General features: G+C 44.1%; 1 protein-coding gene across 2 annotated transcripts in view; it reads left to right on the forward strand.

Moving 5' to 3' along the window:
- HYOU1 (hypoxia up-regulated 1) overlaps positions 1-22430 on the forward strand; it is a 114581-nt gene that overhangs the window by 338 nt on the left and 91813 nt on the right. For both annotated transcript variants that reach the window (XM_085849989.1, XM_085849990.1), the window contains exons 2-5: positions 3809-3889; positions 7942-8035; positions 15711-15789; positions 20154-20326. In XM_085849989.1, the coding sequence (XP_085706115.1) occupies positions 3809-3889; positions 7942-8035; positions 15711-15789; positions 20154-20326 (427 nt within the window). The remainder of the gene's footprint in view (positions 1-3808; positions 3890-7941; positions 8036-15710; positions 15790-20153; positions 20327-22430) is intronic.

A 22430-nucleotide genomic window follows, 5' to 3' on the forward strand; every position in this document is an offset into this window, starting at 1 on the left:
TGTGTGTGTGTGTGTGTGTGTGTGTGTGTGTGTGTGTGTGTGTGTGTGTGTGTGTGTGTGTGTGTGTGTGTGTGTGTGTGTGTGTGTGTGTGTTTTCACCCTCACCGACTGAGTGCACGCTGGGGCCGAAGGGGTTCCGTATCTCGAATGAGGCGCCATCCGGTCTTCACGGCTGGATGCTGATCGGGCCTGTTTTGTCCTTGTCGTTTGTATATATTATTTTTTTCATCGTGTGCTTCACAAAGACTAATAATTCTACTTGTACGTTTTGAGTCGCGAACAGCCGGACAGTATGGCTGATGAAATCCGCACAAATTTTATCTTCCGAGTTTGAAAAATTAATTTAATAAAGATGTCTCAATAAAGATCACACATTTTGTAACAAAGCAAAAAGAAAACAAACAAGCTCATATGAGCCAAGATCCTCGTCCTCTTATTCCTTAATTATGACGTCATAAAAAACGAATATGACGTCATTGTGATGTATCAGGTTTGCGATAAATTATCTGTGCTAATGCCCGGCTTCATTCCCGCAAACAAAATTCAAACAGCTTGCCAAGTTTCGGAGATAATGGTATAGGCGATTCCCATTAGCAGCGATATTATGACGTCAACTTTTTTTTCTTGGAAGAATTTCCAAAATCGGAGATGGTTACTGCCTGCGCGTGGGCTTTCTGCATATACATGGCAAGTTTCACGAAGATCCGATGAAAACTCTGGGTTGTGAAACAAAAAAAATGTCAAAACGTACGAATAACGTCATAAAAATTGATATGACGTCATAGTGATGTATCATATGTGCGGTAATTCATCTCTGCTAATGCCCTGTTCGATTCCCGCAAACACAATTCAAAAAGCTTGCCTAGTTTCGGAGATAATTTTTTTAGGCGATTTCCATTAGCGGAGATATTTTGACGTCATAACTTTTTTTTTCTAGGAGGAATTTTCAAAATCGGAGATGGTTTCTGTCTGCGCAGGGAATTTTTACATATATATGCCAAGTTTCAGGAAGTTTCGATGAAAACTGTAGGTTGTGAAACAAAAAAGTCCACAAGAAGAAGATGAAGAACAACAGCGTGAGTAAGACTTGGATATCCTCCACGAGGATCAATAAATAAATACATATTTATTGAAAGCATTTCAGTCATAAAAGCGAATTAAAATCTCCGAATAATTCCAGTCAAAATATTAATACGGTAGTAAACAATATGTGCGGGTTAAATCACCGCTAATTAGATGATTGTACTAGATTGTGATTGTAATCGGGATAGCTTGGACGTGTGCGAACTCGGCTCGAAGCTGTCTGTCGAGCCTGGGTTTGAATGTCGGCTCGGCTATCGACTGTCGTCGTCCCGGTGATTCATCAATGTGTGTCGTATCCCTCGGATGTACGTTAAGCTGGGTATCCCCTTTGCCGGCACGAGTTGGTGGTCGTTAAAGATCCCACGGTGCCCTTCACGAAGAGGTAGGTGAGCTATCGACGGCTCCCTGAACATGTTACAAAATTCTGCTCCAAACTGCAAGGGGGGCACTGCATCCGTAACACCGTTGCCTCGAGCAAATTGTGCTCCCCAGCAGCCATGTGCTGCGTACAAAATCGATGATTGAACTACTGTAAAAAATTCTAACAAAACTCGAATATATTTGCCTTTTTTTAAATGGGAGATTACAGTTTCGGATCGTTTCTGCTTCAGTCACATTTGGCTCGGCGGCCGTAGGGTCTAAAAAATCTACGGCCAATCGCAATTATAGGGCGGCCACAGTATTTCCACGGTCACACAATGTCGCAGTCACATACGTTTTTATTTTTCGGGTAGCCACACGGCGTATTTAGAAATCGTGAAGACTGAAAACGTGGGGGTGCCGTACGGTATTTGATTTGATGTCACACGGTGACCTTAGGGCGTCCCTGCGGCAGCCATAGAATTTTCAAGGCAGACGCAAGGTAGCCTCAAGTTGCCCGCAGGGCGACCGCAGGGGGGCCCTATGGCAAACGTGGAAATGGTGCGGCCGCCGTAATTTTTGGGGGGTTGGCAAAATTCATTTTTCATTGATAAGAGCCTACGGCAGCCGCATGAATAATGCAAGCCCACCGTACGCCCTACGTACGGTTGACGTGGAACACATCTACGTCATGGCTTCGGCTTGTCGAATTGCTACGGCCAACCTAGAAATGAAAAAAGTTATAACTCCGCGCTTTAATTCCACAGAGACCCCTACGGCCTGTAAAAGATAGCCCTACGGCGTAGGGCCACCGTGAGGCCGCCTCAGAAACTCTGCGGCCGCCGCACGTTTCTGTGAATTCAGGGGGCCGGGGGGGGGGGGTACGGCCGCCATATCCTAGTCGTAGAGCAAATGTAACTTGTGCTTTAGAGCAGTGTTTCTTAACCTTTTTTGTCCCATGCCCCACTTTGATTTTCAAAATAATCATACGTCCCACCATGATTGGAGACACAACAGTATATACTACATGTGTATTCAAAAGGCAAAGCTATGAAAGCGATCATATATTGATTCATTAATTCTGAATCCTCACGCCCCACCTTGAGAAACGCTGGTTCAGAGAGAATGCATTTGTCGACATACAGTTACCAGTATTGCCGTAGTGAGTAGCAAGCAACGTGCTTGGCTAGCACTTGAGTAGGTGTAAGCGGCTCACAACTACAGCCCTGTACTTCAGCGTCCACAATTCGATGTAAAATGTGCTTCGTCATTTGAAGGCAATTTCAAAAGTGGTCAAACTTCAATGTTTCCCTGAAACTTGCAAGCTTGGTTAAAGCGGGGCTTGATGCACAGCGTCTCCGTGCCACTAACTAGGAAATCTCAAAAGCTGGAACGGGTGAAAGTCCCGTATCGGTGATGCTGAGGCATCCAGCGCTCAGCCCAGTGTGACTTCTCATTTTCATAAATGCCAAGGTGAGCCGATGAAGAAAAAAAAAAAAAAAAAAAAAAAAAAAAAAAGCCAAGAATTCACAAGGTTTCGGAAAAGCGATGATAATAGAAAACCTTTACGCCAAGAAAACCTATAGAAAACCAAGACGCCAAGATCTTGTGGAAAAAGCCAAGGAGTGGTCACACTGGCTCAGCCTAGTGTTGGCTTCGTGGTTAGGGTGGTGGCTTAGGATACTAGGGTCCTGAGTTCAAGCCCCTATTTCACTGAATTAACACCATGGGGTTGACAGCCTGTCATCCTTCCGAAGTCGGTGAAATGAGCACCAGTGTACTGGTAATCGGGGCACTGCATCAGCGTTTGGTATAGCCACACCCCTAACCAATGATGCAACCATCAGCCCAAAAGGCAGCACACGATGGGAATCGAGTGCTCGAGGAGACCATAAATTTCCTCATCTCTGCGTTCAATTGATTTGATGAGCTTTACTGTGCTTTCCCATTGTATTTTTGTCATCCGTATGATTTACACCAGGTTCCTAAGCCTCGGTTTTTTTTAATAATAAACTACGTTTGGATTCCTATTTCTCTTTCGGTCCGGTTACACCACAAATTATTTATTTATTTTCTCCCCATGTAAACATTCGCTGTGGTTTCAACATGGTTAACGTCGTAGAGCTTGTCACGTGCATTGTGCCTGCTTCATGAAATTAAAAAAAAAATACATGCTCATTCTCATGTCTTTCAGTGTGAAAGTTAAATCTCGTTAAAATTTCCATTTCTACAGTGTACGATTGAAGAGTGAAGAAAAATATATTTCGTGGAACAGATGATCCGATACTTGGTAATCAACATGGTAATTCGATCTTGTGTATCCGCATTGTTAGAAGTTGTCGTTGACAGTTGTGCTCTCTGGCAGGTGGCCGACAAGGTGCGACGAGGACTATGACAGTATGTTTGCTGATTGTCGTAGCAGCTGCCCTGCTTCCTCATCTCTCCGGTAACCAATGACCTGCACCTATCCGTCCTAATGCTTGCGCCTTCATTGGTCTTCCTTACTCGATCAAACTTCACATATTTATTCTCCTTGCCGCTACGTGCATCAATTCAGTTGTTTTCTTGGCATTTGCAGAAAGGGTTCATCTCACCACTTTACGTACTTGGAAGCTCTCAAATGAGCACCGGCCTGCACATATCCACTTGAAACTCGAGTTTCCTTGTTTACTTCTCAACTTGTGCTGATTTTATTTAATTTTTTTTTTTGCCCTTTTCCTTTTTCATTGTTTGAAAGTGTCTTCAGGATTGGTAATTAATTTGCTTAATTTGTTTATCTTTTTCAACCAATATACTTCAAATTTGTTGCTATTACTTGTGATATTTTATTTATTTATTTATTTATTTATTTTACATCGAAGGCTTTTGTTTCCTGGTTGGTTGATTTGTGACTTGTGGTCCAAAACTCATTTGGTGCTTGTGTATTGAAAAGGAAAAAAAAAATATATATATATATATATATATATATATATATATATATATATATATATATATATATATATATATATTGTGAGGTCTATCAAGCGAGGTGTCGTCATTAAATGCAAATTGGTTGCTTAGTTGCAAGGTTGTTAGTTGGTCATTCCGTAAAATGGATGCTCCAAAACCTACAGAAAAGCATTGTGATGGGTCGTAGCATTTATGGTATATCTTGCAGATACATTTGAGGAACTGAGGTAGCTTCTGCAAACTTCTGAGCGTGAACACAGATCAAATTGAGGAAGTCCTAATGACTGTTCTGCTGAATTTGATCTCCATTTAAAAACGATATCAAGATCTGTGCAGAGAATGTATTGCACGGTGAAAAGACGGTCGTTTTTATCGCACGTGTGAAGGCTTGTGTTGCAAAATGCTCACCAATACGAGTCCTCCACTCTGAGCAAGAATCATTTCATGCTTTTCTATTTGCATTGGCACACATGATTGACATCCTGGGTTTACTTGAACGTCCTTGTGTTGGTATCCCATTGGCTCTCTGCTTTGTAATCATTTGCATATCACCGAGCTGCAAGGTATACATCTTATCCATCACACAGACACTGACAGGGAGCTTAATTGTACCACCGCCGGCCGAAGGCCCTTGGGAGTAAAATGACAAAACAGGTTGGACCACAAAAGCAATTCGATGTTTTTGAAAAAGAAAATGAAACTACATTTAGGTATCTTGTTCCGTCAAGTTGTGTCCGACTTCTGGTGACATTCATGATCAGATTTCTCTAAACATCCCGATCCTGCACTGCTTCCTGAAGCTCTGACAGACAGCTTAGTTGCAGCCTTTACCCCCATCCATCCAGCTACATACAAAGTCTGCCTTTCCTTCTTCCCTCCACAATACCTAGCATTGTGGACTCTTCCAGACTTTCATTTTCTTCATGCATGATGTGTCCAAAGTATGTTTCTGTATCCTTTGTTCTATTTATCCTTCGTAAAATCGCAGAGCGGCTGTATAAGTGTGATTAAACCCATAGCATTGTGGCAGTGATTGCTCTATTCAATCTTTCCATACACTCACTTCGCTCCAGGTATAATGGAATTTGAGTTGTTTTCTTGAGTTCAAAAAGGGCATAACTGAAAAATTGATGAAACACTCTGAAACTCGAACTTGTTCTTTAACTTATCAGAAAGCCATGTACCAAGTTTCAGATGAATATGTTCAAGGGTATGGGGGGGGGGATGTCTGAACACGCGTGGGACAAGTGGATAGACGGAGAGCAAACCTATCACCGGAGGGAACTAAGAACAAGTAATTTATTTTATAAATAAGTTGTCTTTATTCCGAATGAGTGGGGGTGCCCGGCTTTGCTGGCCAATACTGGGTCCCTCCTCCCCACCCCTCCCCTGCCTTCTCCCACCCATCCCACTCCCTCCCTCTAGACTCTCCCCCCTTCTTTCCTTCCCCTGCCTCCCCTGATTAATGGAGGTTGGCTTTGGAGATTCCCACTCTCAGGGGATGTGTACAGTGCAAAAAATGCAAATCTTCACAGCTCACTTGTGATACCCTCTGCCACCACCACTGGGTGGCACTACACGATGCACATTTACAGAGAGCGTTTTCGTCGACCTTCCCTCCTGAATCCCCATGCCTACAGTTTAAATCTAGTGGTCCATGTGCCAAGTTTGGTAATTGGCCCAGTTGTTCTAGTGTGATTGGTGTTCAACACAGACAGACAATTACATTTATTTATTAATTACTTTTCTGGATTCATTTTTAATTAATTAGCTATTGCCCATGTTATGCAAGACAAGTTTATATTTGGGGAAATGTGTTTGAGTTTTGTTTGTTTGTGGATTTTTTTTTTAATTTTTGTTTTGTCTGTTTGTCTTCTGTGTGCTCCTGAACTGCTTGACGGAATGAGTTCTGTTCTTGCATATGGCAGCTTGGCTACCGGGTAGCTATCATTTCTTGGAAACGTGACTGTGCCGCTGATGCCGTGCCCCTCTACTAGTATACTGGTACTCATTTCGCCGACCTCTGAAAGATGACGGGCTGAGTCAACCCCTCCTGGTATTAATTGAGCGGCCAATGCGGATGGAATGAGTTGAGGGCTGCTGGCTGTACTTGGGGTGTGCCGGGGAAGGTTTTAGGTGGTTTAAAAAATATTCCCATTGGTCAGAGTGGTGGAGGGACCCCTATTCTCTTTTTGTAAATGTGTATGGCAAAGCTCCGTTCGGTGGAAGGGTTATTGGAAGTCTTCAAATGCGCCAATTCTGGGAGAATTATGGATAGGTTCTTCACTAGTTTTCTTAAATTTTATTTGTATTTAAAATGAATGTTGATTACAGCAATCTGAGTTTGATGTCATGTACTCAAACTTGACTTTCATGTTTGTTCATTTATTTATTTATTTATTTATTTATTTTTGGCCTCATGCTTTTGAGGACCCTTGTATCTCCAAATGAAAGGTTGTGGGTGGGAATCGTGAGGAGGGGGGAGGGGGTTTGAATGACAAAATGATGCAAAGTGATTGAGGCACAGGTAATTTGGCCTATCTTGGTTGTGCTACATCCATACCACATCTCTGCAGGTAGTGCTCACCCAAGGCATGGAGTTTGGCCAGAGTACCAGCATACAATGACCTCATTTTGAAATGTAACAAGGGATCTTTAACACAGTACTCCCTCCATATTCACGAGTTCCATGCATTTGCGGATTAGCAAATGTATTGCTGAGTGTGCAGATGTTATTGTACAGTGCTGTATTTTTGGTTCCATAACCACAAACAACTTGCTGTGCCTTTTGACCCGCTATTGTGAACTTTTAATCGCCGTTAACCATGGCTTCTAAACGTAAAGTGAGTCTGCTGGAAAGAGGTAGAAGAAAATTGTGATTTTCAGCACCAAAGTGAGTGTGAGACAGTTTGGGTCTGGGTGCGAGTACGTCTGCAGCAGGCATGAATCGTCCTTCTGACTTCCTGTTCATCATCAACTGTAAATGAAATGCAGTTCTGAAAAAGTTCTGTGCGGATAAACAAACAAACAAACGGACCCAAATGCAATACCCTCTCCTTCGGTGAGGGTAATAATAATAATAGTACTGTCATTTGGCAATAACAATAACGAACATGTCATCCCCGCCCTGGCCCAAGCTCATCTGGGCATCGTGAAAGGCAGGCTGGTATGCTCCAAGGTCGTGAAGACCAATGAATATTTGGTCCAATGCACCAACGGGCCCACTATTGCTATTAATTGAAGTATTCCACCACTGTTTGTCTTGAAAATGGTGTTTATGTTGCAGAGTTCAATGTATCTTGAAATAGTAAAACCAAAAATATACTTATTTGTTGTATTAAAGTTTTGAAGTATGTGCCCCCTGTGTGTGGGCATAACACGCACACACGTGCGCACTTGTGTATTTTTCCTGTTATGCTTTATCTGCCCCATTTTTTTTCAAGCCTATTCCAAATTTGACTGATCAAAATGAGTCTGTTTGGGGGGGAAAAAAAAACCCCCAAACTTGTGCTGACTTATTTGTATTTATCTTGTGTTTTTTATTTGCAGAGGGTGTGGCTGTGATGTCTGTGGACTTGGGTGGAGAGTGGGTAAAGGTTGGTGTGGTAACACCAGGCCACGCTTTGGAAATCGTGCTCAACCGGTAAATGCAGGCACTCATCTCCTAACTGAGTAACAAAGTAATGACAAGTATAAAACTCGTGTAAATAATGCTATTGTTACTCTGTTGAAAGTATAATAAATATGTTGTGATTTTATAATGTTAAAATGGTAATTGTTGAAGCCAGTTGTTCCATCATGTCGACATGTCGTACTGCTATTCCACCATTTCCACATAATGTAGCTTGTTTTAATGGAAGGAAATTGATGAAGTAAAGATGTGGTCAAATACTGACAAAATGTCTAATTAGCCCCCAAATTATCATCCCACTAATAATTTAATTTAGAATAAACTTCCCATTTTGAAATGAAATTTTGCAATTTTCATTCATCTTGTTGCTCTCGTACCACACACAGGGTGGTAGCCTATGGGAAAGCATCAGTGTGTGTAGAATATGGTGTGGATGTGCACGAGGTAGTAATGGGCGGCACATTTGAAATATTGAAGTGAGGAGACAAGATGGCCATATGGAGATAATACTGGGATGAATGACCACCGGAGGGGAAAGGGGTGAGGTAACCCGTTTGGACTTTGGGAGGGTTTGCAGATGAGGGTCTCTGGAGGAATGGGTGGCGTGTCAGGTAGAGGTTGAAGATTGCAGGAGGCGCATGGCCAGATGTCAACTTGTATATAACAGAGCACACTAACATCCCACCTATATGTGTGACATTCCTTGGGAATCCGACTCCTGTCTTGAAATATCATTGGTGTGGAAAGCCTTGTTTTAGACCACCTCAAGAGGGTCAAGGTGAGAATCGTGAGCATCAGCCAATATTGGGGAGCCATATTCAATGGAGCTCCAAATTCAAGCCTTTTATAACTGTGATGAACTCAGTGCAGCTCAGGAATTCCTGAGCTCGACAACAAATCCTGAAATGCCAACTGGCCTTTGATTAGCTTGGTGATATGATCCTCCCATGAAAGGTTATGTGGTAGGCCAAATAGTTTCAGGGACAGCCGCTCTTCAGCAAAGCGGACTGGATAGTTTGATTACCAATCCTTGTTAAGAGACTGTATGAGAGAGAGTGACTTTCTTGCATCGGAAGTCCTGTTCCAAGTATATGACCAGCGGCTCTCTTGCCAACTTCTGACAAAAGCAATTTATCAGTGGCCAGCCTTTTACAAGTGTAGTGCATTGTTCTGTACAGGATGGAGTCATGGGTAAAGAGTGTTAAGTTGGTTGCAAGAACATCAGACAGATTATAATTGATGTGGATCAAGACTATTGTCGGTCCTCAGACTGTGCCTTGTGGAACCACAGCTGAAAGGGAAAGATCATGGGATAGGACACCATCAAGGGACACTTTCATTTAATAGAGGAAATTGGACAACCACTTGAGCAGGTGGCCCTGAATATCAAACATAGACAACTTGGAAATCAAGACTGGACGCCAGACAATACCAAAAGCTTGAGGGATGACCCTAACCTCTTGCTTTTGGTTCAGGGTAACGTATTGCTCTCAGAAGGAACATTGTGATGGCTGCATGGGTAAGACCCAGCGTGTCAAAAATAAGACCATGGATGCAGTTGTCAACACTCACCTCTTGCCAGATCTTCACACCTGGAGTCGGTTTACCATATCTAAATGGATCCAGACACCTGAAGAAGAGATGCAGAGTTTGGGAAGAGGGGTCAGAAATTAAGAGTGTAAAAGACTGCGGTTTTATTTCATACCTTTTGCACCCCCAGTTGTCTGCAATTACCCCATGACACAGCGGTTCAGGCTTGTCTCCTTCTAGTCAATCCCCTCCCCTCCGACGGTGCCTGATAATATGAGGTCGGTCATTCCCGTGCCGACCGCGATTGTCTGTGTGTTAGTGGGTTCTGATGCCGAGGTGCGAGGGGAGGCCGTGACTTTGGCTTGCTGGTAACTGGGATGCAGGAACAGTGCACTGGGGGCGAGGTGTGTGTGTGTGTGTGTGTGTGTGTGTGTGTGTGTGTGTGTGTGTGTGTGTGTGTGTGTGTGTGTGTGTGTGTGTGTGTGTGTGTGTGTGTGTGTGTGTGTGTGTGTGTGTTAGTTATAGGTACAATTTCGGAGATGTACACACACGAGCATTTAAAGGCCATTTTCCCTGCTTTAGCAGGGGTTAGCCTTGCGGGCCCCATGACAGTCTTCTCCACTTAAACCTATTTTCTGCATCTCCCCTTCTTAATCCCTTTGCCCACATTTCCTCTTCCACCACCTTTAGCCAAGTTTTTCTCGGTCTTCCCTGTCCTCCACTTCTGACTACACTGATTTCCAACACTCCTCTCACCCAGTCACTTTCATCCTTCCTCAACACATGACCCAACCACCTCAACCTGTTTCTCTTCACAACATCCATCACAGACTCTATTCCCATCATCTTCCGCAGGTCATCATTTGTCTTCCTCTCTCTCAAAGATACTCAACACATCCACCGAACCATTCACATTTCCACCCTTTCCAGCCTTTGTTGCTGCTCCATGTTCAGTACCCAAGTCTCACTCCCATAAATCATCGTACTCCTCACACATGTAGCATACACCTTTCCCTTCAGCTTCAACGACACTCCCCTCTTTGTCAGCACGCCACTCAGTTCCCGAAACATCTTCCATGCACATCTCACTCTAGCAACCGTCGAAGAGTCTGATCCACCTTCTCCATTCAGCATGTCTCCGAGATAGCAAAATGTTTTCACCCCTTCCAGCTTCACGCCATCTCCAAGATCCAACTCAACAATTCCTTCATCTGCTGCTCCCTCGATGCACACCTTACACTTGAATGTAGCTGCCACACTGGTTAATGACCCTCTCACCCCACTACACTTTCGATGAACCCATTCAGCACACATTGTACACTGAATGGAGTTCACTCCGACACCCTTCCTGCACACAGAACACGGCCACTTCCCAGTCCTTTCCACCTCACCACATGCTTTACCACTTGCCATCACCTTCGTCTTTCCGATATTCACCTTCAAACCTTTTGCCTCCATACATTCCTTCCACTTGTTCATCTTCTCCTTCAGTCCATCCATACTCTCTGCAATCAACACCAGATCATCTGCATACAGCAGCTCCCACGATAAACCCTTCTTTACCCTCCGAGCCAGCACCTCCATCACAACTACAAAAATAGAAGTGGACTTAGTACCGACCCCTGGTGCACTCTTACCCTCACCTCAAACTCACCACTGTTCCCATCCTTCGTCCTTACAGCTGTGCGTGCTCTCTCGTACATGGCCATCACTACTCTGATCAACCATTCCTCCACTCCTAACTTCCTCAATGCCCATGTCATTACTTCGTGTGGGACCCTATCAAATGCTTTCTCCAGATCAACAAACCCAAAAAACAACTTCTTCCTCTTCTCCATGTACTTCTCCTGCAACTGCCTTACAATAAAAATTGCATCTGTCGTTCCTCTTCCTGGCATAAATCCAAACTGCATTTCGTCAATCTTTACCTTCTTCCTTATCCTCTTCTCCAACACCCTTTCCAATACCTTCATTCCATGCTCCAATAACTTTATTGCTCTGTAGGAGCCACAGTTCAGAGGGTCACCTTTCCCTTTGTACAGAGGGACGAAGGTACTCGGTTCCCAATCCACTGGAATGCGGCCTTCTTTCACCACCAGATTACAGATCTCTGTCATTCTCTTCACACCCCAACTTCCCGCTGCCTTCAACATATCTCTCACAACTCCCGTCGGCCCTCCTGCTTTTCTACTCTTCATTGCTCTTATAGCTTCCTCAACTTCCCTCTCAGTTATCTTCTCTGCTGGTCCTAAAACTGGGTTACTCTCGATGTTTCTATCCCATTCATTTTCTACATTCAACAGCCTTTCCATATATCTCTTCCATCTTCCTTTAATTCCATCCGAGTCCACAACGGTTTGTCCCACTTCATCCTTCAAGCAACTCACCCCCGTCACATCAAATCTCTCTCTCGCTATCTGCTTTGCAATCCTGAATACCGCTCTCTTACCCTCCTCCGAATCCAAGCGTTCTCCGAACATTTTCCTATGGGCCTCCTGTGCCTTTGCTACCTCTTTCTTTGCAGCCTTCTTGGCAACCTTATAACTTTCATGTGCTGCCTCTTCTTCCACCGTATCCTTTGCCTTTTGCCATTCCTTGAACTTCTTCCTCTTCTCTTCAATCGTCTTTCCAACTTCATCACCCCACCACCATGTTTCCGAGTGCCTCGGTGGTCCTTTTGTCCATCTACCTACCTCACCAATGGCTCCCAATAGACTATCTTTCATTGACATCCAACCACTTTCAAGCTCAACCACATCATCCTCTACCATACTCAGCCTCTCTCTTAATGCTTCCTTCACTGTCGCCTCTTTCAACCTCCACACCTTCATCCTCGGTTGGTACTTCACCCGCTGAATTCTCCGCGCACCTTTCACCCTTGTATCACAGACAACCAGGTGGTGCTGTGAAAGTCTCCTCCCCTGGGATCACCTTTGTGTCCCAGAGGTTTCCCCTATCTCGCCGACGCACCATCAGGTAGTCAATGGTTGTCGTCGACCCACCTGATGTGTATGTAATAAGCTTATTATCCACTTTATGGAATTGAGTATTGCAAATCAGCTCCATCAGCAAACTCCAAGATCCTTTCACCTTCTCCATTTCTCACACCATATCCATAACCCGTCTGGACTCCTTCCCACATGTCCATTCAAGTCTCCTCCAACCACAACAGCTTCCTCATCTTTCACATTTTCCATCAACTTCTCCATCGCACACCAGAACATGTTCTTCTCTTCATCGCTTCGACCGACCTGCGGGGCATATCCCGAGATGACGTTCACCAAGAGCTTTCCGATCACGATTCTCACCATCATCAACCTTTCACTCACTCTAGTCACACTCACTACACTGTCTACAAACTCCTCAGAAAACATGACACCAACACCATGCACGCCTTCTGGGCACCCTTGCCACATAAACTTGTACTTCCGCCCCTGCCTTCCCTTCACCATTCTCACACCACTTCCCTTCCACCGTGTCTCCTACACACAACATATGTCCACTCTTCCTCTGACCAATGTTTCAACCACTTCTCCAGATCTCCCTGTCATTGTCCCTACATTCCATGTACCAAACCTCAGAAACCGATCTCCACGTGGGGCATCAGACGATTGGTCATCATAAATGGAAAAATTTTCTCCCTTGCTTCGATCGGGTTCCCCACCTTGGGTTTTAACGAGAGGGGGTGAGGACCCCCACGGGGTACTTCGGGCTGTACCCTGCCCATCAGTTGTACTCATCGTGGTTTCCTTTTGAGGTGATGTTTTTATGGCCGGATGCCCTTCCTGACGCCAACCCTTTTAGCCGCTTCTTACGACACGCAGCGATACAGTGTACCTATTCTGACCGGGGTACACACCGGGGGAAGATCCTCAAAGAGTACGAAAAGAGAAGAACTGTCAATGCCCGTGTAGAAATGGTGTGGGGAGAGAAAGCGAAGGGCAAAGCAGTTTGAACGAGAAGGGCACTTGGTAGAGCTCATACCTCTGCCACGTAATGCCTGATCCACGAGAACAAATCGGGCCCAATACCTTTTTCAAATATCATGTTACATATCATTTTTAGCCCTATCTCTTAATGGTGAAGAATCATTTAAAAATTCTCGTAGTCTGATCTAGAGCCAGATCTTCACCAAAATCTAATCAGTTCGTCCTTGTCACACACCCAACCTGCCCACCAAATTTCATCCGGATCCATCCGCAACTTTTTGAGATATCGTGCACACAGACAGAGAGGGGTGAAAACATAACTTCCTTCACCTTTGCTGGCAGAGGTAAATGAAGGATGAGGTGCAAAAGGCTCTAAACTCATGAAAGGACCCACTCAAACTGCTTGCTCGCTCAAAGGATGAAGACGAGACTGGAAGGAACTGAACTGCTCGCAAAGAGGAGGGGGGGGTATTAAATGACCAGCACAGTTGTTGAGGACGAGAGCACTTGTGCCATTTAGACCAGTTGCTGAAGAGCTGTTGAGCTGGGTAAGAAACTTCTCCACTTTGGTGGGAGGAGTGTACATGCCTTAAGCAATAACATTCTTTAATCGTGGAAAGGGTATGCAGAGGAATGGACGGGTTTGCGACCTTGGCCTTTTGAGTGAAGATGTAGTTCAAGAATTCTGCTTTTTTCTTGAGTAGTGTCCAGCATGACTTCATCCTTTAAGAGGAAAGGAATGGAACATGGATGTGCACCAGATGTAGACCTAACCAGCTCCAAGAAGGCTTTGGCTAATTGGGAAAGGCTGGAAAATTTGGATCACGAAAGAGCCTGATGTTGGGCCCTGGTTTTGGATCACAAATGAGCCTGCTATTCTTCGAATAGATCCACAACTGTTACGTGCTGTGCAGAGACACTCCAGGTTGCAATTGATTGGGGTCATCTTCCACGAATAGAATGCATGAGTTATCTTGAAATTGCTTGTAATGACATGTATAAGTGAGTGTACCATGGTCGAGCTGATTGATAGAAAAGTTGACTGCACGATGCAATGAACTTGTGAAGAAAACAAATTACTCCGTTGTCGAAGAAATTCCATGAGCAATCAATATTAGGAGCTGATGTGTTGATGGGCCAGGCTTGATTGTAGAGAGCAATCTGCTTTGGCAAATTGCCTTACAAGTCTATGCCATTGGAGTTCTCTAACTGCCAGATACTCTCAATTTTACCATTGAAACATGGTCAGAAGAGTCTTGAGCTGAGGAGTGGACAAGTTTGGAGAGAAAAAAAAGTTTGACATGACAAGGTCCCGTAATGAATACTTGCCATTTGTGTTGAAATGGAAACAGACTGAGTTAAGTCCAATCGTTTCACAGAACGAGTTAGCTGCTCAATTACATCCGTGTGTGAACCAGCACCAAGCCAGCTGACATGGTGTCAATTGGTCTCCACCCATTTAGAAAGAGTAAACAGAGTGTTGTTTGCGGAGAGAGCCTCGTATATAGCGTCATAGTTGAAGGTTTGGTGGGTCCCACGAAGAACTACCCTTGTTACAAAGAGACATGAAGCCAAATGCATTCCATTTGGTTTGGGGTGACCAGTGAGGGGCATGGGTTGTGGGGAACGGAGACAAACATACACAGCAACACCATCTCCAATGTAGGAATCGGGCATGTCATAGCAGAGGAGATGATAACTCGGGAGGCACACAGAAAAGTCTGAGATTTTGTGGCCAAGTTTCCATGTGATATACAATATCTGGGTTTGCTCCAGCAGCTTGGGTGAACAGATCTGTGAAATTGGAGTACAGACCTCTGATATTTGTGGAACAGAGGCTTAGAGAGGGAGAAGCACAGGAGAACCCTGACTTGTTAAAGATGTGTGGACTGATGGGTGTTCGGAGAGACTCGTGCTCGTAAGATAATATAACAGAGTGAGGAAAGTAAGGTAAGATAGATCGAGCAGAGCACATAGCGTGTGGCTTGTATAAGAGCAACACAAAAGTGAAGATGCAGAAATGTTCACACAAAACATGGAAAATACAAATGCCAGAGGGTATCCTTATCTTTGGAGGTGCATGAGTTACAAAACAGAGCCAGTGTGTTCTGAGGAATCAGAAGGCTAATGTGCAAGTCCTTTTATTTATGTGCAAACTATGCCATGACTGAATATATGTATTTGTATAAAATCAAACTCTTAATCTTGCACACTGCCAATATTTTCAGGGAGAGCCGCCGGAAGACTCCTCTGGCTGTGGGCTTTAAGGCAGACGAACGTCTTTTTGGAGAGGCTGCTACCACTCTGGTAAACTTGCGTGGTCAAGTACACTTCCTTGCTTTACCAAATAATTCAGCCTTGCTACAATTTATGCTTCCTTTGCATGATGTCTTTCAGTCAGATCTTTACAATATATATGGTGTAGTCTGGGGACTATTTATTGGTTGGTGTTTGAATAAAAGGGTATTGCCTTGATGTGGCAGAATATGCTGCTGTGGAATTGGCACCCACTTCACCAGCTCTGTCTGACAGGATGTTGCAGAGGTAGCACACTTGCCTCTTAGTGCTGTTCTCGAACTTGGCGATTTGTGCTTACGAGCTGAGTCTGAGTCGAGCCGGGTTTGGCTGTCAACTTGGAAAACAACTCGGATATTTTCCTGTCGCACGAAAGGAAGTAATTGCAATCTTTTGCAAGTGTGTGTGGAGGAAATGTGCGTTAATATGTGAATCGCACGTGCTATAGAATGGTCATGTTCCTCTTTGTGAGTTTCAAAGCAAAATGTGACCATAAAAACTGTTATCCACCTGGCTTTGCTCGCCGTGAGCACAGGTCTTACGGTGCGGAAGGCTCTGTCAACTCCGATCGGCTGTGGTGGTTTTGTATGATCCTTCTGCGTATTTTTATATATTTACCCCGTGTGCACGAAGCGAAAAGCAATTGCTTCACTTCATCTGCAGACGTCGGTCTGTGATCGAGGTGTGTTTCAATCGAATGTTATATTTCGTACACTGTAAAATATGAATCTGAAAACAAGCCTGTGGTTTTAGCAGAATTTTGGCTCCAAATTCGTCCCGATCACGCGTGCACCCGGAGGAGTGAGTTCTTTTATTTACTTTGCCTGCCTGGCAGTCAAACAAAATTGAAAATCGTTCCAAACAGGAAACTTCCTGTTTTTAGTGGCGTCATAAAGGACACATACAACAGGCACAAATAACTAATTTAATGTGTTAAATAAGGTGGTGTGAAAGGTGGTAAACTTCTGAAGAATTTTTTTTTTCCAGCCTTTAAAACATATTTTATTTGTTTTGAATGAAACACTTGAACATGAGAAAACAAATGGCCTTCTTTGCACTTTCAAAAACCTGTTTAGCTGCACTTGGAAACATTTTTTTTAATGTCCTGATGGCAGAGTAACTAGTCCGTTTGCCACTGGTATATGTTCTGTACTCAACCTTGTTGTAATGAGAAGTGTATTGTTTTTTGATGGTTTCGTACTCACATGGGTCTATAGAGAAAATTTGGCTTGGTTGCCGAAGCGGCAACCTTGGGGAACTCTGCTAATTTGCATAAATCCAAGATGGCCAACACGGACGGGGGTGGAATATAACTTTTCAACCAATTAACTTACAATCACTTGTGATACCTCTTTTCTGTATAATTTTGACCTGAGGAATCGATTTCTGAGGTCAAATTTGTGATTTGGGGTCAATTTAGGGTCAAAGGTGAAGTTCAAGGTCTTTTTCGGCCAAAAATGAAATAAAATAATAATAATGACATTTTCAGAGCGATGGTGGTCAAGCGTTTATTCAGTAACGTCGATTACTCCCATTCATCATCAGAGCCGAATGCAAGATCAAGATGTTCAGTTTCCTTGTCATCTTCCACATCTGCTTCTCCTTCCTCTTCCATTTCATCTTGGTCTTCGTCTCCCGTCTTGAATGGGTTAAAGCTGGGGTCACGCCAAACACAAGCGCAATACACAGTGCATGATATCTTTCCATGGTGACAGCTGCAACGTTCAGTGCCGCACGCCTTCACCGCCGCCTTACAGCCGCACCGCACACATCCATGAGATCTTGGGGTCCTGGGGGCTGATCGGAGGTTGCTGGTACTTGGGTGCCATCTTTTATTTGCCACCCATACTTCGTGATGTCGAGTTCAGGTGCAGCCTGCTGGTCAGCAGATTTTGCAAGTATGGTCTGCGTCCCTGGCTTAGCGTGGCCATACTCCAGCATACCTGTGGGATGAGGTTGCTGCATTTCATGTGAGAGGACATGGGTAGTGCGTCGACCATTGGGTGTGAATACCTGGAGATTGAAGTTGTCAAACCACGCGAAGATGGCGCCGACAGTTCTACACAACCCCATGAACTGGTGGAGAACCTGTGCATTGTCACCTAGTAGGCGAGCGGCCAATTTTCGGAATCTCAGGGCCTCATCGTACGAGGTCGTGAAGCCATGTTCATGAAGGGGTTTGAGAAGTTCGGAACTGCCGTGCCGGTGCAACAGTTTGACAGCCAGTCCTAATGTTGTCTGATTTCTAGTTCCTGTAACGTGACTCTGAATTGACTGGCTCAGGCTCAGATTTCTTGGTCACTTTACCACCGGAGACCAGGTCCGAAACCAACTTCAACAAACTTGGGCTGGTCGCCTTGATTGTGTTGGCCTGTGTAAACTCTGATAGGTCATAATTGGCACTGCTGTACTTGACCGACCGTGCCTCATGCTTGATCTGCCTCACCATGGAAGGAATGCTCCACTCATCCGTATCATCTACCTTCACTATCTTGAGACTTTTAGTAACGGACTCACGGAAACCAACAATGGCAGCACAGCCATCTACCCGAACAACGATAACATCCTTACTCATGCAGTCAGTCAACTTGCTTAAAATGTCACGTCGAGCGAGCTTGCCACCTCGATCCGAGTACAGGGAATGCAGTTCAACACTATTCCCTATTCTGGACCTGTCTCGGTTCATGTACTCAATGACTTCCTTCAGAGCATTTTCATCTGCACTACCAGTTGGCAAATTGGCATATGTGGGGACTTTTGTGAAACTGTTACAGCAGCGGATGTGGTACTTGCACTCAGCAGAAGGGAGATCAGAAACAAAAGCAAGGTGCAACTTGACCCTTCTTGCGACATCATCATTACGCTGCTCAGCAACATCAAGGAACATATCTTTCATAGTTGGGAGTGGGTTACGTTCTGTGACAAAATGTTCTTTGGTCATATACTCACGAACGCGGTCCCATCTTTCTGGGTGTCTATCATCAATGGGTAAACATTCCTCACTACAGAACATACAATCACGTTTGTATTCAAACACACCTTTGTCAGCTACCTTTGTATGAGGCCTTGCAGTTGTCCTTACACCCTCATCTTCAGCCTTTCTTTTCTGTGACTTTCTCACTCTCTCAATTTTCTCTTTTGATGTATAAGTACAGGAGCAACCTTTGTGGCAGGCGATGCTTGCTGCATCTCCACCAACATCAATAATGTTCTGTAGCTTAGCCTGCAGGTCCCCATCTCCATGGGATTTGGCACACGAGATGAGCTTCTTGATCCCGATCTCAGTGAATTTCGTTTCTTCTCCGTGACACACTGGGAGAAGACACCTTGAGTCAGCCATCATATGTTTCTCTGAAAAGAAGAAGAGGTGAGATTAGAATCAATGGGATCGTTCATCAACTATCAAGAAGGGTGATCTGCAGTTGATGCAGGGGTCAAAACGTTTTAAACCCCTCAATCGTCCAAAAATGACATTGAACTTGACCTTTGACCCCCGAACCACACAACTCACCTCAGAAATCAATTCCTCACCTCGAAATTATATGAAAAAATCTATCACATGTGATTGTAGGTTGATTGGTTGAAAAGTTATTTTCCACCTCCGTCCGCGGTGGCCATCTTGGATTTATACAAATTATCAGAGTTCCCCAAGGTTGCCACTCCGGCAACCAAGCTAAATTTTTTTCTATAGACCCACGCGAGTACGAAACCATCAAAAAACAATACACTTCTCGCAACAACAAGGTACTCAACCTGGCAACTGGACTAAACTGGGAGATTCAGAATTCAGACAAATATTGCAGTGCCAAGTGCTGTTTGTTTTGTGCAAAACACAAAGCAAGAGTTTAAAACACCCTTCCCATATTATTTTTCTCAATACTGTGCAGGGTAAGGTGTTCCATGAACTCTAGTTTTTCTCTTGCTTTGACAAATGTTACCATATATAATTTTGTGTGCTTCCCTGTCCTTAAAAAAGTTCCTGCTTTGGTAGAATAATAAATGTTTTGTTCAAACTGCTGTGGGAAGAAACCATGAGAGCTGCTTCTTCCTCAAACCTTTTTAAGGAGGTTTTTTTTCTTCATTTAAACGGGCAGCTTTGTGATTATCGGACAAAAATTTGTCCAAGTAAATTGATTACGGTAAACCCTCGCTGTTCGTGGGGATAACTTTCCTAAGATCACCGTGAATGGTGAAACTGCAAATACTGATACTAAGCGATTTATGGGGGGAAAAAAGGGGGGGTAGGTTCCAGACGCACACAAATAACCATATTTCGACAAGAGCAAATGATGTACAAGTAAGTCATAAAAAAGCAAGGGCAGACCCAGTCTCGGGCATGATTGTAATAACATTGCCAAATCGATTTGTGTTTGTAGGTGGAAAAGAAGCCAGAGCTGGTATTTCGGTACTTCCGTGACTTGTTGGGAGTGCACTGGGAGGAGGGTGAAACAGAATCTGCAGCAAAGCAGGCTGCAGAGAGCTGGCTGGTTGGGGTTCCTTTGCCACCTATTGTTTCTAGTTCTCTTGAACTTGCCCTTCATCTTCCAGAGTGAGTACAAACCAATGAAGCAAGTGAATGTGCATCTGGTTTTGAGGATTGACAAGTGAAGATCTTAGAATTCTCACAGATGTGTTACCAAAAGTAAACAGACAGCCTTTAAAAATGTAGTCTCACCAGTGAATTTGGCGAGGAAATCCCTTTCACACAAGAAACCACTGAGTATGACTCCACCTATCCTTCGTATTATTATATATCAATTTTTCTATTTGGTGTGTGTGTGTGTGTGTGTGTGTGTGTGTGTGTGTGTGTGTGTGTGTGTGTGTGTGTGTGTGTGTGTGTGTGTGTGTGTGTGTGTGTGTGTGTGTGTGTGTGTGTGTGTGTGTGTCATTGAATGAACTAGTGTGTGGCCGTACGTGCAAAAAAAAAATAAAAAAAACTCAAACTGCGTACCAGAAACAACAACCACACAGGCCGTTCCTTCACTCCAGCTTGCCCGTACATGTGTGGCCGTACGTGCTTGGCCATGTGCAAAAAATAAAAAAAATTCAAACCACGTGCCAGAAACAACAACCACACAGGCCGTTCCTTCGCTCTCGCGTGGCCGTACGTGCAAAAAAAAAAATTGTGACCGTAGCACCGTGTCCTGTCATTGGTTTGGTAAATAAATGGCCATAACTTGGGAACCACTTGTCCGATTAATATCAAACCTTTAAAAGGCGCATCCACAGGGCTCCAGCAATATACCTGGCAAGTTTCAATTAGATCGGACCAGTGGTTGTCGAGAAACAGCAGTCACAGCCAATTGCAACAAATTCCATCCTTAAGCACACTCAGGCCGTTCCTTCGCTTTCGCGCGGCCGTACTGAAAAAAAAACAAACTTTCAAACAACTACACAGGCCGTTCCTTCGCTCTTGTAAACGATGACTGGATTGGGGCATTCTGTTTATCTATAAATGCGCATAAGAAATCGAGAAATTATTAGAATACAGTATAGTAAGGCATCACTATCCGGAAGTCCTAATCACACAGGCCGTTCCTTCGTTCTCACGTGCTCGTACGTGCGTTCCAGTACATGCGTGGCCATACATGCAAAAAAAAGAAGCATTGTGACGTCATAGCACCATGTCCTGTCATTGGTTTGGTAAATAAATGGCCATAACTTGGGAACCACTTGTCCGATTAATATCAAACCTTGAAAAGGCACATCTACAGGGCTCCAGCAATATACCTTGAAAGTTTCAATTAGATGGACCAGTGGTTGTCGAGAAACAGTGGTCACAGACAGACAGACAGAGACAGGCACACAGAGATTGCTGGAATTATAGATAGACTAGTACGTGCCCGTAAAAAAAATAAAAAAAAATAAAAAAAAACGATTAATAAATAAATATTCAAACCGCGAGCAAGAAACAACAACCATACAGGCCGTTTCTTCGCTCTCGCGTGCCCGTACGTGCGTGGCCCGGAAATTTGCATATCGCAATTACGATTATTCGCAATTTAGTTTTAATGGCCAATTATTCAATTAGTGCCAACGTATTTTGCCTTTTCGCAATGTCGTCGCAAGGAAAAACAAAAAGAGAAGAGAAGAGAGGGGAAAAAAATTACTTCCTGGTTCGGACCACACCAGCTCACTCTGATGTTACCGAAATTTATTCACCGTCTAATATGAAAACGATCATAACTTGGGGCATTGTGTTTATCGATAAATGCGCATAAGAAATCGAGAAATTATTAGAATACACGAAGTCATCACTCCGGAAGCCCGTACGTTGTAACCCGTAATGGGGAACACGGCTGAGCTTCCCTTCCCCCATCGGCCATGCCCACGCAACGTGTCTTGTCATTGGTTTGGTAAATAAATGGCCATAACTTGGGAGGCACTTGTCCGATTAATATCAAACCTTTAAAAGGCACATCCTCAAGTCCCCAGCAATATACCTGGCAAGTTCCAATGAGATCAGAACAGCGGACACACACACACACACACACACACACACACACACACACACACACACACACACACACACACACACACACACACACACACACACACACACACACACACTGCTGGAATTATAGATAGATGATATTGTTACGGGTGGTGGCGTTGGCGACCCTAGTTCCTATACAGTCCTAGCCTCACTTGAG

Source organism: Eptatretus burgeri, chromosome 12 (genome assembly GCF_056783735.1).
Source record: "Eptatretus burgeri isolate ZD-2024b chromosome 12, Ebu_testis_v1, whole genome shotgun sequence".
Classification (NCBI taxonomy): Eukaryota; Metazoa; Chordata; class Myxini; order Myxiniformes; family Myxinidae; genus Eptatretus; species Eptatretus burgeri.